Below are 18402 nucleotides of genomic sequence, written 5' to 3' on the forward strand. Positions count from 1 at the left end.
CTTCTCCAAGCTGAACAGCCCTAACCTTTTCAGCCTTTCCTCATAGGGGAACTGTTCCATCCCCTTTATCATTTTGGAAAAACAGCTTATGGCATAAGGACAGTTTCCCCACTTAAAAATAAATCAGAGATATAGCCTCTGGAACTGTTATCTGGGTTCTACCATCACAGGGGCTTTTATTACCTGCTTTTTTGAATATGGAATTTACACAAAGCACTTTACAGTACATTACAAAAGCAGCATAGGGACAAAGGTCATTTGCAGCTTTACAATAGACATTGTATCAAAAATTTATTTATTTATTTATTTATTTATTTAGAGATTTTTATATACCGCGGTTTACAATTAACAAAAGAATTAGCAACAAGGCTTTACAAATAACAGTATTAATAAGTATTAATTACAATTAACAGGATTAACAGAAAACAGGCTGTATCGACTGCAGACTATCCATTAGAAGAATATTTAACCTACAATAATGAAATTGTAGTAATTAAAAATCATTTACGAAACAACAATATAACAATCGCGAATATAATATAATAACGGTGCTGTGAGGTAATACAAGCTCTAAATTGAACAGAGGATAATTCTATTACATAAAACAATTAAAATATCATGATAAGGATAGAGCGGGCGTAAGGGGGAGGAGGAATAATGTGGAAGGATGGTGGGTAGAAGGGACATGGGGCTGAGAGTTGGAGGGGTGAGGCAACTAGAGTGGCATTTCAGATTAATTGTATATCATAGAGTGAACGCTAGTTCAAATAGCCATGTTTTGAGGTCATGTTTGAATTTCTTATGGCAGGGTTCATTACGCAGATCAGTGGGCATCTTGTTCCATAAATTAATTCCAGCTATGGAGAAAGCGCGGTCTCTTGTGGTCACGTGTTTGATATGTTTAGTTGGCGCAGCTGCAAATTTAGCTTGATGGATATATTTAAAATAGCAGCAAACATTGCATTGCAGCATCTGATTTGTTGTGTTGAATGATTTCCCAAAAAAATTGCAAAATTACAAGTTCACAGCTGCAGCAGGATTAAAGCAGGTCTCCTGTCAGATTTCTGTAACTATCTATTCTATTATCCACCTTAAGGAGGCAGGATTCCCCCGCCCCCAACATGACCTAAGCTGAGGAGCTTTGCACATGCTCTGTCGCTTTCTCTTCCTCCGGTGTCCGCGGGGTTCCGAAGAGCAGAAAAGATTGAAAATAAAAGCAGCAACTTTCTGCCTCCCCGGGACTGGAAATCCTTGCAAGCCCTAGATTTGTCCCCTCCACTGCAGAGGGGGCGAGGAGGGACTTTATCTGACACACTCAGGAATCAGCCCAGTCTCCTCCTGTCTTATTCCTCTTCCTCAGCATCTGATCAGGCAAAAAAAAGAAATCTTCAGCCTGAATTAATCCCTCTCAGCTGCAGAATTCAGAGGGAAAAAAGGAGGAAAATGTCTTTCCTGGTTTCTAATCAGGTAAGAAATTCTTCTCTATCTTGTTTACAGGGCAGCAGCACTTAAAAGGAAGAACTTTCCTTGTGGTCGCATGTAACCTTCCCTCCTCACAGCACCGTGCAAAGATCTTTTTGCACCTGGGAAGGTTTGAGTTCTGGTCATTCTGAAATCAGCACAGGTAAGCAGGGTGGAAGGGGACATGCAGACTGTCTTTCTATTCAAGCAGACTTTCTCACATGCGTACACACATAAACACACTTATTCTTTAACATACTTGTACATAACTCACATATGTAACCCTTTTTCTTCTGAGGGGCATCTCCTCTTAAGGGCACACAAAAGAATTTATATTGTTAGAGGTTATTTTTCCTTTGCCACAGGTCCCCTCTACGTGTAATACCCCAGGGGGGAGTTCTTTCTATGGGGAAGAGCAGATGCTTGTGGCCCAGGCATGACTTCCTTTCTGGTGTGCAGCTGGTTAATGTAATTTGAAGGCTGATCAGGGTAATAAGTGCAGGACACAGGATTGGGTGTTCAAAATTAACTTTACTGATTTGGTGAAAAGGTAATCAATGAGCAGGTGATGCAAATGTCTCTAGAAATGAGTGTCCCCCCTCTCTCTCTGTCTGAAGTGCTGCACTCTGGGTTCCTGGGGGATTTCTAACTCCCTTTGAATGAGAGATTAGTGGTCCCCTACTCCTGAAGGGTCCCAAGCTGGGACAGATTCCCCTTTGAATTTTCAGAGTCCTACCTGGATCCAGCGGACTTCGCACAATAACCCAACCTGCACCTGCGTCCCCGTTGAAGATCCTGATGGGATCTTCACTGATGCTCCTCAGTCGTTTATTTGTGGTTTTCCTTCATCTGAGCCTGCCAGAAGGGAAGGCCTTAAATCGCTCATCTTGAGAGAAGGAGTAAATAGCCTCCCCTCACCTTATCTAGGGTATCTTAGGGACTGCTTCAATATCTTCTGAGTGTCCCTGCAGCCCTTTTTTTTTTGCTCCTGAAGAGTGCAGACAGAGCCTAGTGACCTGGTCTCTGGATCCAGGGGGGGGGGGGAGGGGTAATCTTTTCTCAGAGCTCCAGCCCATAACTCAGGCAACTATTTGTTAACACAGTCCAAATTCTTAATAAATTCTCTTGCTTTTTTTTTTTTTATATTAGCTCCTGTCCTGGCAGCAAGCGATCAGGCAGGTCATTTCACAAAGGTGTCTGTGGTAAAGCGGTAGGCCTCATCCAAAGGAAAGGGACCCATGCCAGTAGAGCTCCTCTCTCCTGTACCTCCCTCCTCTAACTCCTCCTGAATCTCAACCTACTCCCCTAGTTATAGCAGGGTGTCGTCGTCCCCCATTCAGCTACCTCATAGAGGAGAAGCTGTAAAATGGTATTCCCTCTAGCTAGTTGTTCTTTCTATAGGGACTAGGTGACATCTGGTGGTCAACTCTTAGGGGTGCCACATATATGTAACCCAGACCACTTTTTGGGTTACTAATAGGTCCTGTAACAGTCTAATACGGTTAGGGAAATAATTAGGAGAGTACCCGTTCATGGACAGCGCTCTCACTGGCGGAGCTGTCATGGATACCCTTGGTCTTGAGGTTTTATAGCAGAGCTCTGTAATAGGCTCTGGGGGCAGTATTATTTGAGAGTCAGAGAGAGAGAGATTGTATTTTCCTAAATTGGTTTTGGGTTTACCTGGAACCTCAGAAACCCTCCAAGATCTTTCCAGGACAGGCCAAAGGGGCTCCGCTGCTGTACTCTCCCCATGAGGTGGAAAGTGGCTGCTCTGGGACTATTTGGGATTTTGTACTCTTATTTTAGAAGAGCCCTGCTGGAGGCCTGGGCCTTTCCGAAGCCAGGGACTGGGGAACCCTGAGCCGAAGATGCCCAGTGTTTAGGAAAGATCTGCCAAACAAAGGCGGTGACCCACTGCCGAGGATTTCCTGATTATCTGAGTTGGGGAAGAAGATTTGTTTTCCAACACCTGGGAGGAAGTGTTTTCTGCCCCATCACGGGGACTGGCAAGAACTGCAGTCCATAAGGATTCCTACCACCAGGGATCCCACCAGAAGATTAATCTGCTATCTGTGAGTAAAAGATCCACGTTCAAGGGAGGACACCCATCCAGCGTTCACAAAGAGCCCTGAGGGACAGAGACATTAACTCTGTGCCAAAACAGATTTTTGTGCCATCGGGAGGGGTTTTCCGTCCAGCCAAGGGGGCCTGGCCCAGAAGGACCACTGCACAGTCTAACCCAGAAGTGTGGGTGGATTCCTGGCCTAATAGAGACTAATGCACAGATAGAGGGAAAAAGAGTTGTAATTGGAAAAAGTACAGCAGAGACTGTGGTGTGTGATTTGCCATATTTAATTGTGCCATTCAACAAAACTGTTATCAGTAAAGCATTATTCTGGACACTGCCTATGTGGTCCGAGTGTGGTTTGTTTGGCGCACACAACGCACAGCTCACAGCAGAATGAGGGAACTTCAGCACAAAATCACCCTGTACTGGGACCAGAGAGGACTCCTTTCCATCCATAGTCCAAAGGACCTAAACCTTGGGCTGGGAGGAGAAGTAAAAGCTAGCCAGGGTCCCTGCTCCAAAGGACTTGTAAATAACTTTGTCCCCCTCTGTATCCAACTTGTACACTAAGGAGGGGTCACACATACATGCACACAATCTCACAAAAACATTTGCATACAAACATGCATACATTCATATATATATATACACACTCTCACAGACATTTGCACTATTTTTCACCTATACACTTTCTCTCTCATACACTTTTCTCTCTCCTTCCCAGACCTGGCCCCAGCATTCTCCACTTTCCTGCCTTTAAATACCAACCTATCAGCCTCCGTTCATCCAAATGTTCAGATGTTTCTGCTCCATCTGCCTCATCCTCTATCCTGCTAAATCGGACAGCACCCAGAATTTCCAGAGCTTCTCTGGAGATCAGATATCTGTACAAAATAATGGATATTTGAGAACAGAGCTCGCATCATGCTATAATCAACCAGAGAGCTGATCTCACTGAAAAAGACCACATAAAATTTGCCAAACGCATGTTATAATGAGGCAGGAGGCAAAGGGGCTGAGTGTGTCCTGTTTGCTGTTCCAGGCATCGGTCACATTCAGTGACGTCGCTGCTTATTTCTTGGAAGTGGAGTGGGACATCCTGGGAGAATGGCAGAAGGAAGTGTACAAGAAGGTCATAAAGGAGATTCATGGCATCCTGATATCACGGGGTAAGTATGTCTTTTTATTTCAATTACTACCAATAGACACATTGCAGGAAAGATGCTGCCATTTTATCAGGGCTGGAGAAATCCCTGGTACCAGGTTACATAGGCACCTAAAACTGAGGGCCTGGCACCTAATTCTCTCTTAAGTCCAACAGGAGCTACTGTGGCTCTCCAAGGCCCTATGAGAGACACTACTGTTCAGGGGCAGATTGTAGGAAAATATCAACCCGGGGGAGTTTTTTCGAAATAGACCCACAGGTTATATGCCCGACACCCTTGTGTGCTTTCTGTGCAGCACAGGTTCAACAGCTCCCAAAAGCGTGGCAAGCCGACCATTGAGAGGTCCATTATGTGACCTGGAGCCAAAATATCTTTTAACTTAAATTCCACATTTTTCCTGAATAACTAAGAAGTAGAGCACACCCTAAACCAGGGATGAACAAACTGAACTGCAGTCCCCTTTATATCCATTCCACTGGTTGGCCCTGTGCCCCTCACAAATCTGGTTAACACAGTAAATGACAGCAGAAAAAGCCTAAGTGGTCCATCCAGTTTGCCTAGCAAGTTTTTGTTTGTTTTTATTTCTTTTAGGGCAATAACTGCTCCCTCCATGCAGGTTACCTCTTTTTTTTTTTTTTTCATTTCTGTCCTTTAGCTACTATGGATCCTCTGTGTCTATCCCACACCCTTTTGAACTTCATCGCCTTTTCTGGGAAGGCATTCCATGCATCCACAACCCTTGGAGAAATATTTCCTAACACCGTCCTTATCGCCTCAGAGTTTCATATCATGACCCTAGTTCTACAGATTTCTTTCCATTGGAAAAGGTTTTATTCTTGTTTATCATTAACGCCTTTCAGGAATGTAAAGGTCTGCATTGTATCTCCCCTCTCTCTCCTCTCCTCCAGGGGATACATAGGCAGGTTCTTCTGTCTCATCTCATATGGCTTTTGATACAGACCCTTCACTATTTTGGTTACCTATCCGGAGATTGTGTCCCTACCCGGTGAGCTGGGGGAAGTATTTACCGGTGGGCCGGTCACTCTCCCCCCTTCTATACCAGCCCAGAGAAGATAAAATTCCTCTGGTGGGTGCTAGCTTTTGCTACAAGCCCAGAGATGATCAAATTCCTCTGGTGGATGCTAGCTTGTGCTTAGGTATCAGGGAGGTGTTTCCCCTGCTTGGTGGCTTATTAAAAAAAAAAATAAAAGAACTGTTTCAAAAAAGGGCACATTTAAAAGGGTATTCAGACCTTTTCTTCAGCCCTAGCCTGCCGTAGTCTCCCGGGCCTCGGAGGGGGTGGATTACTTCACCCAGCTGCCTTTCATTTTTTCGCACGCTTTTAATGCCGCGTGGGTCGTGTTGTAAGGGGGGGCCTTCGCAGAGGCCGATTTCTCTGCGGGGTTTTTTTTTTCCCCCTGCCGCGCGACTTGAGGAGCAATCAGGCAGCTCGCATGCAGAGGTCTGTCCCATCCCCGCATGGCGCAGGTGCGGCGGCCATCTTGCCTGCTCCGGGTTCTGAACCTGCACAAGGCTCATGGGGAGGAGATCTCCCTTCTCTCTCCTCGCCGTCTTTGAGCCAACGGCTCCGCAATTAGCAGCCAGATGCAGACCCTACCCCGTTTTTGCCTCTGCGGGGGGGGGGGGGGGGGAACCTTACGTAGGCAGCACCCATTTTCGTCCCAGTTTTTTCTTTCTACTACATGATGTATATATGCAAGCTGAGGCTGACTGGGATGCACAGTATCCTGCCCCGGCTAAACAATTTAGACCGGCTGCAGACCCAGGGAAAGCTTGGCCTCTGCTCCCCCACTCAGTTCCAGACCGGGGGGGTGGGGTGTTTCCCATGCCCTCCATTCCTTCGGATCCAGCGCCTCAAGATCCCTTCGTGCTGCGGGAACGGCGGCTATTTTGCCTTCCCCACGAGGGGGGGGGGGGGAGTGAAGAAGAGGAGCTGGGTGCAAGGGGGAGGGGTGGTCTAGTCTTTTCCCGTGGAGACCCCTATGAAATTTCATGCCTCTGGTCAGAGAAGTAACATTCCTCTGTCACTTCCCTGAGAAGTCTCATGCCTTAGGTTCCTCTGTCACTTAAGACCCCTGTGAACCTTCATGTCTCAGGTCTCTTGTCACTGGTCTCTTACTGTCAGAGAAGTAAAATTCCTCTGTCACTTTAAGCTGTCTGGGAGGGGAGAAAAAAAGAAAAAAAAAAAAAGAGGAAAAGTTTTTACTTTTTATTAATCAGTACCCTGTACAAGGACCGGCAGCTTATGGGGGAAGGAGTGGAGAGCAGTTTTCTTTCCCTCCAGCTCGCAGCAGGCACAGAAGAACTTGTCCGTTCCCTCGTCAACTCCTCTCCCCCCCCCCCTCCCTCCCGATGCCTCGATGGCCATTTTGTATCCACATGTGGAGAGCCGGCCTCCTGCTGCACAAATCAAGCCTGTTTCCTTGCTGGATGGGGGGGAGGGATTCTGTAGTTTATCAATCCCCTCTGGCTTTGCGCCCCATGGGCTCTCCAGATTTGATCCTGGACCCTTAGGACAATATCCCCTCTCCTCCAATTCCAGGGAAAGCCCCTTCTTACTTTACTACTGACTTTGTACTTTTATTACACCTAATTTAAGCCTGTGCCACCGACTTAGAGCCTGCCTCTCCTCCCGATGCGCCCCCTCCCCAAGGGGGGCCTTAAAGAGACAGCAGGTTTCTCTTCTAGGTTTAAAGAGACAGCAGGTTTTTTCTTCTAAGTTTGTGTTTTTAATGTCCAAAGCTTTGTTAGAAGCGTAGGGTGAATGGCAGGAGGAGGGACCTACACCAGCGAAGGTCCCCAGGCCATCAGGGGTGTTTGATCCCTCTAGGGCAGTGGTTCTCAACCTTTTTTCTGTCGGGACACACCTGACAGATGGTTCTCACATGCGTGACACACTGACCCATGATCGTCACGGGGCTAGACGTAAAAGTACAGTTTGCATCCACGGGAACCCCCCTGACCCACAATAATGGATGTAAAGCAGAATTATGACATTCCCCATACAACTCACCCTACAAAAAAGATATTCTGGTTCTGGTGTCATCTCAGTAACAGCAACTCAAACTCCTTCTACTTCCAGGCTCAATAGCTCTACTTATGAAAAGACAGCAGTTTACCACCAATGCATGTCCTCTTGAGAAAACACAACAAATAAGACTGATAAAACACTTACATGCTAGTAAAATATCTCGGTAACAGACACAGAACCGACCTAACGTCCTCCCAGGATCTGTAGTAATGCACATAAACTAATCCGCACACAGTTACACCTGTATTATGGAAAACACTCAAACAGGAGCAACCCTATCTATGAAAAGGCAACACTACAAATATTAAATCAGGTCCTAAAAGCCAATACACCTCTTATTAGGAAAACAGAACTAGCAAGCAGCTATAGATCCCCACACAGAAATAATTGTAAAACTATACTAATAAGCAGAATAAATGTTTCAAAACAGCTATGAACAGAATAACATCCAACAATTAAAAACTCATAAAAACTATTAAACATTCTCAAAACACCAATAAAATATTTCAAAAAAGCAGACACATCACATAATATTAAATAATTAAAATGGCAGTCAATCAAGAAAAATAAACTTAAAAAGCCACCTTTACTTACCCCCCTCCAGCAGCTCTCCTACTCCTCTTCCATGCAGGCCGTAGCACACAGCAGAAGCAGCAGTAGAGGCTAAGCTCTATACTCATGGTCCTCTTCCTTAATGCCCATGTCTCTCACACACACCATACCAGTCATGCCCCCATGACCAGTTTCTGTCTCTCACACACCAATCATCTCCCAAACAGTCTTTGACACACACACCAGTCACCTTCCTGAACAGTTTCTCTCATGCCATACACACACACAGGCTTCCCACTCCCGTGTTCTACTTACATATACAGGCTTCTCACTCTCATAATCACTTTCTCTGTCTCACACACACTCACCAGGTCTCTCACTCCCATGCTTGTTCTCTCCACATGCACAGGCTTCTCATTCCCATAATCACTTTCTTTCTCTCACACACACACACACACAAACATACACACACCAGTCACCTGATCTCTCTCATGCATACACACACACAGGCTTCCCACTCCCATGTTCTTTCAGATATACAGGCTTCTCACTCCCATGCTGTGTCTCACACACACCCAGGTTTCTCACTCCCATGCTCACTCTCTTCACATGCACAGGCTTCTCATTCCCATAATCACTTTCTCTCTGTTACACACACATGCATACACACACACACACCAGTCTCTCATTTCCATGCTCGTTCTCCACTGCACAGGCTTCTCATTTCCTGAATCACATTCTTTCTCTCATATTCACACACACCAGTCTCTTTCTCTTATACACACCGTCACCTTACCAACCAGTCTTTCATGCATGCACACACACACACACAGGCTTCCCACTCCCATGCTCTCTCTCTCTCACATAATCAGGCTTCTCCCTCCCATGCTGTGTCTCACACACACCCAGATTTCTCACTCCCATGCTCACTCTCTTCACATGCACAGGCTTCTCATTCCCATAATCACTTTCTCTGTTACACACCCACCAGTCTCTCTCTCATTTCCATGCTCGCTCTCCACGTGCACAGGCTTCTCATTCCCTGAATCACATTCTTTCTCTTACATTCACACACACCAGTCTCTTTCTCTCTCACACACACCGTCACCTTACCAACTAGTCTCTCTGTCTCATGCATTACACACACACACAGATGTCCCACTCCAATGCTCTCTCACATAATCAGGCTTCTCACTCCCATGCTTTCTTTCACACACATCCACCCCCCCACAACAGCAGGCTTCTTACGCCCATGCTTTCTCACATACCCAGATTTCTCACTTCAATGCTTTTTCTCTCTCTCTCACACACACACACACACACACACACACATCAGTCACCTCCCTGACTAATGTCTCACACTCTCACATACACATCAGTCATCTTCTTGAGCAGTCACTTTCATTGTCTCTCACATATACACACACATCAGCTCTCTGACCAGTTTCTCTCACTCACACGCAGGCTCTCAATCACACGCAGGGTAGCTGCTTCTTTCTCTCACTCACTTCCTCTTCCCCGCCCCTCCCCGAGCACAAATGGTAGCTGCAGCAGCCTCCTCCTCCAGCCCCCGCAAGCCAAGAAAGAAGAATCCCATCAGCCGCGGGAGGCTCAAGCTGCTCTCTCCTTTCCCGATTACCGTCTACTTCAATTGCTCAGGGGCTGATGCTGCAGCCGCTGCTGCTACTTTATCACGCGGCACTGCTCTTTCTCCTTCCTGCGCACCGCGTATCACTTCCTGTTCCGGGTCATGGGGGGGGGGCAGGCGCGGGAAGAAGAAAAGGTCCAGCCACAAGTGCCACAGCTTTTTTTTTAGCACTGCTGCCGTTCCCACTGGGCTTGAACGTGTTGATAGCCCGGCGGCAACGGCAGCAGGGAAGAAAGAGCAGCGGGAGAGACCGGGACCACGCAACACAGCAGCCGGTGCTTGGCGACACACTAGTGTGTCGTGACACACCGGTTGAGAACCGCTGCTCTTGGGGACAGTCAGGACGGACAGCTGTTAATTCTTCGGGGTCATTAGCTCCTCATCTGCCGGACCCTGGGTCGCAGGACCTTCTCCCTTGGGGATGGAGACAGGGACGTTGATAGGTCCGCCCCAGACGAGTTGGACCATATCATTAAATCGCTTGGGGTGGATAAGGTACATAAATTGCCGAAGATCTTCTTCGGACCGCCAGAATTTCCAACAGTACGTGGCCCCGGTTCAGAGGGCAACGGCGTGGTCGTCAGACTAGACCGGTGCCTCACAGGACTCCCTCTTCGGGGTCGCACTCCTGGTCTCATTCCTTTTGAGACCAGAGACCAACTCGGGACTCCTCTACGCAAAGAGCTCCGGCTAAATCTACCCTATGAAACGTTGCTGGCCCACTCTTCGGGTGATAGTGGTAGTCGTAGCATGCTTTCGGCGCGATGGGATATTAGTTCATCCCTGCCTGGACGACTGGCTCATTCTCGCGAACTCGAAATAGCCTTGCAAGGTTGCGGTGCAGTCGGTGTTGCACAGTCTACATTCGCTAGCCTGGGTTGTCAATTACACCAAAAGCCAGATGGCTCCGTCCCAGATGTTGAAATTTCCAGGAGCATGTGGAATTTCTCGGAGCAAGTTTCGACACATCTGAGGGCAAGGTTTCCCTGCCTCTGGTGAGGATGGAGAAGTTAATGGCTCAAGTTCGAAGTCTGTTGATCTTTCCTTTGCCCAAGGTGTGGGACTATTTACAAGTTCTTTGTTCTATGGCATCTACCCTGGAGTTGGTTCTTTGGGCCTTTGCTCATATGAGACCTTTGCAGAGGGCGTTGCTTTCCCATTGGGATCCCAGGTCGGAAGGGTTCTACCTGCCGTTGCCGTTACTGGATCCAACTGGGGCCAGCCTAGATGGGTGATTGGTCCCGGATCACTTGCTTCATGGTGTGGACCTGGAAAGTCCCCAGTGGTTAATTGTGACATTAGATGCCAGCCTGACCGGTTGGGGGGCGGTCTGTCCGTCCCGCTTGGCACAAGGTCAGTGGTTACCTCAGCAGGCCAAGTGGTCCATAAATCGGTTGGAAACCAGGGCGGTTCGGCTAGCGCTGCACCAATTTCTCCCGCTTGTCTGGCATTGGGCGGTGCGGATTCTATCCGACATTGTGGCCACCGTGGCTTACATAAACCGTCAAGGGGGCACAAAGAGTCTGCCGGTAGCCTCCGAGGCAGACAAGTTCATGGCCTGGGCGGAATGCAATCTGACCCACATAGTGGCATCTCATATAGCCGGAGTAGACAACTTCCAGGCAGAATTCTTCTGCTGACAGTGGCTAGATCCCGGCGACATCGACTGGACTTGATAGCGACTCGGGTGAATGCCAAAGCAGCTCATTTCTTCAGTCGCAGAAGGGAACACGGATCGGAAGGGGTGGGTGTCCTGGTTCTTCCATGGCCTTCCAACATTCTCCTCTACAAGTTTCCTCCTTGGCCATTGGTGGGAAAGGTTTTAAGGCAAATAGAATCCTACCAGGGACCGGTTACTCTCGTGGCTTCGGCGTGGCCGAGAAGGCCGTAGGTCGTGGATCTGATCGATCTAGCGATAGAGGGCCCTTTGCGTCTGGGTCACCTACCGAATTTACTGCGACAGGGTCCAGTATATTTCGATTAGGCGGATCGTTTTTGTCTAGCGACTTGGCTTCTGAGAGGAGGCAATTGCGAAAGAAAGGCTATCTAAAGGCGGTGATTACCACCTTTCTGCGCGCACGAAAGGCATCTACTTCTCTCCTCTATGTTCGGATGTGGAAAGTGTTTGATTCCTGGTGCAGTGGGTTGAAGGTGTTCCCACGGCAGGCCACATTCTTGCCTTCTTACAGGACGGCTTGAAGAAAGGTTTGACATACAGTTCACTTCAGGTCCCGGTGGCGGCATTCGGCTGCTTACATGATAAGATGGGAGGGTACCTCCATTGCAGGACATCCGGATGTTGCTTGTTTTTTGAGGGGAGCTAAACATTTACACCCGCCGGTGTGGGCGGTTTGTCCTTCATGGAGCTTGAATTTGGTGCTCCGTGGACTTTGCAGTTCTCCTTTGAGCCTATCAAGCGGGCCATGTTGAAGGATTTAACTCTTACAATGGTGTTTCTCGTGGCTATCTTTTCGGCCAGACGTGTTTCAGAACTTCAGGCGTTGTAGAGAACGTTCTTACGAATATCGGATTCTGAAGTTTCGCTTCGGACTGTGCCTTCTTTTCTGCCAAAGGTGGTCTCGGCGTTCCACATCAACCAGTCTGTTGCGTTACCAGCCTTTCCGGAGGTGGATAAGAGTTCTCCTCAGGGCCAAGATAGGAGGATGTTGGGCGTACGACGGATTCTCCTGTGGTATTTGGAGGTGACTAATGCCTTTCGACTGTATGATCATCTTTTTGTCTTATGGAGCGGTCCAAAGAACGGGTGTAAGGCTTCTAAGACTATCATTGCCCGATGGCTACAGGACGCTATTCCTTCAACATTCATATCTCACGGGCGACAAGTGCCAGATGGTCTTAAGGCTCATTCTATCAGATCGCAAGCGGCATCGTGGGCAGAGAGCCAATGTGTATCACCTCAAGAAATCTGCAGGGCAGCTATTTGGAAGTCTTTGCACACATTTGCTAAGCATTACCGTTTGGACGTCCGAGCTCCGGATGTGGATTACTTTGGCAGCAGTGTGCTTAGAGCGGGACTCTCGAGGTCCCACCCCATTTAGGGCAGCTTGGGTACATCCCAGCAGTCTGGACTGATCCTGGTACGTACAGGGAAAGGAAAATTGGTTCTTATCTGCTAATTTTCCTCTCAGATGCTCTTAATAAGAAGATGAACTGACTCTGGTCCTGGAGGCCACATGTTGGCAGAGAGACGTTGGCACCTGCAATGCATGTACCCAGGAGGGCCATGAGTAGAAATGACAATACCATGAATCCTCCCAAGCTTTCATGTTACTCAAGTGGTGGCCTGCAACTTTCTCTTCTCACCAAGCTATCAGGCCGATTCAGTAAAGTCCCTCTCCCGACGTGCACACAGGCCACTCTCCTGTGCGAGCGATTCAGTATGCTAATTAGGCCCGGCGGTAAAACCAGGTAAAAGGAGGCGCTAGGGACACTAGCGCGTCCCTAGCGCCTCCTTTTGGACCGGAGCAGCGGCTGTCAGCGGGTTTGACAGCTGATGCTCAATTTTGCCGGCGTCTGTTCTCGAGCCCGCTGACAGCCACGGGCTCGGAAACCGGACGCCGGCAAAATTGAGCATCCGGTTTTCGACCCGACAGCCGCGGGCCGACTTCAAATTTTTTTTTTTACTTTTGGAAAGTTTCGGGACTTCTGACTTAATATCGCCATGATATTAAGTCGGAGGGTGCACAGAAAAGCAGTAAAAACTGCTTTTCTGAGCACTTTCCCGGTGCCCGAATAAATTAGCACCTACCTTTGGGTAGGCGCTAATTTCTGAAAGCAAAATGTGTGGCTTGGCTGCACATTTTGTTTTCTGAATCGCACGGGAATACCTAATAAGGCCATCAACATGCATTTGCATGTTGCGGGCGCTATTAGGTTCGGGGGATTGGACGCGAGTTTTCGGCCCCTTACTGAATAAAACAGACACACACCCACACACACCTCCCTCCCTCCCTCAGAACAGGAAACAGATGAAACCCTCAGGGGGGTGGGGTCCACAAGTATAAATTTAAAATGTAATTTTCCTATTTTTTATTGACAGGTTATTCAATTCTTAATCCTGATGTTATATTCAAGATTAAAAAGAAAGATGAGAAATATTTCACTCAACACTGTGAGTGGGAGGGAAAAGAAAACATGAATGACCCCACCATTGGTGAGTAAACCATTTAAATTTAAAGAACTTTGCATTTTCAGATCATAAGACAAGGGTCATTAACATCAAAAATTTAGGGCCTGATATTCAGTGCCACATATTCAGAGAAATTAGGACTTATCCAGCTAAGTGGTGGCAGTTAAATATCCAGCCTCACTGAGCAGCTGCTATTTAGCTGGCTAACTACTTATCCGTCTAAGAAGCTAAGTGGTGGGTGGGACTGTGTGTGATAGGGAGGAGCTATTTATCCAGCTAATTTAGCCAGATAAGTAGCAATATTGAGACTTACCTGGCTAAGTTAGCCAGATAAGTTAGACCTGCTACAGAGCAGGTTTAAAGTTAGACAGATAACTCTATCCTGCTAACTTTAACTTATCCAGATATATTCAGTGGTGCAGTTAAAATCCATTTCCTAATATTATAAAGCAGGTCCTTGATGAATATTTCTAAGACATGTTTTCTCATAACAGGCCTTCCGATTGTAACATCTGTGTTCTCGCTGAGCATTGAACAAAAGAAAGACCTAACTTTCATGGATCCTGAATTAGAAAGGACTGAACAGATTCACCCTCCTGTAACAGGCAAGTAAAAACTCCTCCTGAACATGTTTACTAAGGTCAACGAGCACCGTTTAGGTGTTCAGCACCGGGAGAACAAGGGGCGTCATCTTCTCCCTTGCCTCCATTTTCTGTTTCCTTATTTTGGGGATGGGTTGGATTATGAGGGGGGGGGGCACCTGGCTGGGGTGAGGGACTGGGGGTATGGTAGGGGATGCCATGGGGAGCATGCACCGTGAGAGCAGTACTTCTTGATTCGGCCGTGGAGGGGAGGTATAGCTAAGTCTTTTTCTTGCTAGTAGGTTAATGCATATTATATTAAGTAATATGATTTGTTGTAACCTGTTTTAATATTAATGAGCTGACTTGCATAATTTTCCATGCAGCATGGCTCATTAACTTTTTTTTTGTGTGTTAGTGTATATTAACTCAACATTAACATTAATGAAGACTAATGTGCTAAAGTATTTTAATGGTTTAATGTGTTTAAAATGCTTGTATATGGAATCTAGCATGACCAGGAGTATGAGGAGGCCCAAAAACTATTTGAGATATTAGGATATTCCAGTCTGTCATTTTACTTTTTAGTTCCTACAAGTCCCTTACTTAATCCAACACCTAGCCCCATCCTATACCTTACCACAAATCTCTGTAATATTCCAAACAGCCACCAAAATGAAGAGACTGTTGTCTGAAACATCCAACTACCCTGTGCTAGTTGATATTAAGGTTAAATCTAAGTTTGCTCCATGCAGGTATCACCTAGCTCTCTTGGAAATCTGATTCAGTGCAACTATATCTTTTTTAGATGTGGCGACCAAAATTGCACACAGTACTCAAGGTGCAGCCTAACCATGGAGCAATACAGAGGCAGTATGATGACATTCTGTTCCTAATAATTCCTAACATCCTGTTTCCTTTTATGACTGCCACAGCACACTGAGCTGACGATTTCAATGTAATACTATGACACCCAGATCTTTTTCCTGGGTGGTAACTCCTAATATGGAACTTAACATCTTGTAACTACAGCATGGGATATTTTTCCCGATATGCATCACCTTGCACTGTCTGCATTATATTTCACCTGCCACATGGACACCCAATCTTCCAGTCTCTCAATGTCCTCCTGCAATTTGACAATCCGCTTTGACTTACCTACTCTGAATAACTACTCTGAATAATTTTGACAACTTCAAATTTGATCACCTCACTTTCCAGATCATTTATAAAAATATTAAACAGCATCGGTCCAAGTACAGATCACTGAGGCACTCCACTGTTTAACTTTTTCCACTGTGAAAACAGACCATTTAATCCTACTCTCTGTTTCCTGTCTTTTAACCAGCTTGCAGTCCACAAAAGGACATCTCCTCCTAGCCCATGACTTTTTCTTAGAAGCCTCTCATGGGGATCATTGTCAAACACCTTCTGAAAATCCAAATATACTACATCTACCAGTTTGCCTTTCTCCACATGTCTAATCACCCCTTCAAAAAAATGTAGCAGATTTGTGAGGCAAGTCTTCCCTTGGATAAATCCATGCTTGCTATGTCCCATTAAATCATGTCTATCTATATGTTCTGTGATTTTATTCTTTATAATAGTTTCCATGATTTTTCTCAGCACTAAAGACAGGCTCACTGTTCTATAGTTTCCTGGATCACCTCTGGAGCCCTTTTTATATATCGGGGTTAAATTGGCCATCTTCCAGTCTTCAGGTACAATGGATGATTGTAATGATAGGTTACAAATTACTTGTAATAGGTCTGAAATTTCATTTCTGAGTTCTTTCAGAACCCTAGGGGATATACCATCCAGTTCAGGTGATTTGCTACTCTTCAGTTTGTCAATCTGGCCTACTACATCTTCCAGTTTCACTGTGATTTGGATCAGTTCATCTGAATCGTCACCCTTGAAAACCAACTCTGGAACAGGTATCTCCCCAACATCTCCTCAATAAACACCAAAGCAAAGAATTAATTTAGTCTTTCCTCCATGGCCATTTCTTTTTTTTTTGTAATACAATTTTTATTGAGTGATCCTCAGACACAATATGAAACTTTGCCGATAACAGACAAGCAAACATAATACAGCAAACGATATTGATGACACAAATCACAGAACCATGAGGAAACACTCCTCAATTTTCCCCCTTCCAGATATCTATAACTGTGTCTAAGACATCTCTAGAGCCACCCTAGAGAATACTCATGTCGCCAACAAACTAGGAGAGGCTGCACTCTGATACCTCCCCCAGTCTGACATATTGAACAACTATAGCGGGCTAGCTCTGCTTAAACAAGAAGGAACAGGAGTCCAGTATGCTTATCCCCAAACCCTCACCCTCTCCAAACCTCCCCGTCCCGCTTCTCCCCCTTTACCCCCCTCCCCCCCCCCCTTCCCCTACCCAAGGCCTGGCTGACAAACCAGTTGAGACATCCATGTATACTAGAGTCCAATCATAACATTGAAGGCATGGGTCTATCACTAACCCAAAAAACAAAAAAAGAAGAACAAACAAACATCAGGCATTGAGGATCAAGCTGCGAGCCCGATGTGGCAAAGTCTGCACATATACCTCCCAGGTCTCCAAGAAAAGTCTTCGGTGCGTTGGCGACAACTTAGAAGTAAAACTGTCCATATACATCATTCGATGAAAATGATTACGCCAAGTCCAATACGATGGTGCAGATATCTCCAACCAATTAAGTAGAATAACTTTTTTCCCCAACAGCCAGGCCTTTTTAATCAGAGTTCTCAATCCCGCTTTTCTTATAACCGACTGGGGAATGCAATCAAAAAGAATCAGCTGCGGGGTAACTTGAAAACGTATTTTCAGGAGGCGTTGTAAGTAATTTACAATTTTCTGCCAGAACTGTTGAACAAGGGGACAAGCCCAGAATGCGTGAGACAAAGTGCCAATTGCAAGGTGACAACGAGGGCATGTCGAATCTGTTATGAGCCGCGCTCTCCACGCAACCTGTGGAGAGACAAAGGCCCTCCGCAGAAACTTGTATTGCATTTCCCGGTAATACATATTTTCACTGGACCTTTTTAAATTCCCCATACATGCAGAGAAGATTGCCACTGTAACCGTGAATACTCCATCTTTGGTCCAACGCTCTACTGAAGTCTCATAGGTACGCTGTGACATACCTCGTTGAAGAGCCCTATAATATGTCGAGAGAGATAATGGCCGCTCCCTTCCCAACTGAAAAAAGGATTCTAACGCCGCTAAATGTGTGGAAGTCTGAGTACCAATCTGCAATGATAATATGTAATGTTGGATTTGTAGATACCCAAAGAACTGGACCCGGGTCAAACCATATATACGTTGTACTGTGGGGAACGGCATTAGTATCCCTTCCGGGTTCACCAAGTGCCCCAAATGAGTGATACCCTTCGAGGCCCATCCCCGCAGACTAACATCTTGGGATCCTGGTAAAAACTCTGGGTTGCCCTGAACTGGGAGAAGGTAAGGGTTACATCGAGGCAGTCCCAACTTCTTTGTAAGGTATTGCCAGGATTTTCGAAACGGGACAACCAGTGGATTCCGAGAGATTGCAGACGGTAGCTCCTTTCCCAGCCCCATCAGTACATAGGTCAACGCGAAGGGGGCCACCAATGTGGATTCAGCCACCAAGTCAATACAAAAGGGGATTCCCAATATCCATTCCCTAACAATCCGGAGGTTGGCCGCCACACAATAAGACTGAAGGTC

The 18402-nt window shown here is 46.5% G+C and overlaps 1 protein-coding gene across 2 annotated transcripts in view; it reads left to right on the forward strand.

Moving 5' to 3' along the window:
* The first annotated feature begins 1164 nt into the window (after positions 1–1164).
* Positions 1165–18402, forward strand: part of LOC115088021 (oocyte zinc finger protein XlCOF6-like) — a 30546-nt gene continuing 13308 nt past the window's right edge. Inside the window, exons 1-4 of one of the 2 annotated variants that reach the window (XM_029595877.1) lie at positions 1165–1467; positions 4572–4698; positions 14008–14121; positions 14592–14702. In XM_029595877.1, the coding sequence (XP_029451737.1) occupies positions 1444–1467; positions 4572–4698; positions 14008–14121; positions 14592–14702 (376 nt within the window). In that variant the 5' untranslated portion in view covers positions 1165–1443. Of the gene's footprint in view, positions 1468–1556; positions 1625–4571; positions 4699–14007; positions 14122–14591; positions 14703–18402 lie in introns of those variants that run through there. The other variant, XM_029595878.1, reaches the window with a different exon arrangement.

Source organism: Rhinatrema bivittatum, chromosome 3 (assembly GCF_901001135.1).
Source record: "Rhinatrema bivittatum chromosome 3, aRhiBiv1.1, whole genome shotgun sequence".
Taxonomy (NCBI): domain Eukaryota; kingdom Metazoa; phylum Chordata; class Amphibia; order Gymnophiona; family Rhinatrematidae; genus Rhinatrema; species Rhinatrema bivittatum.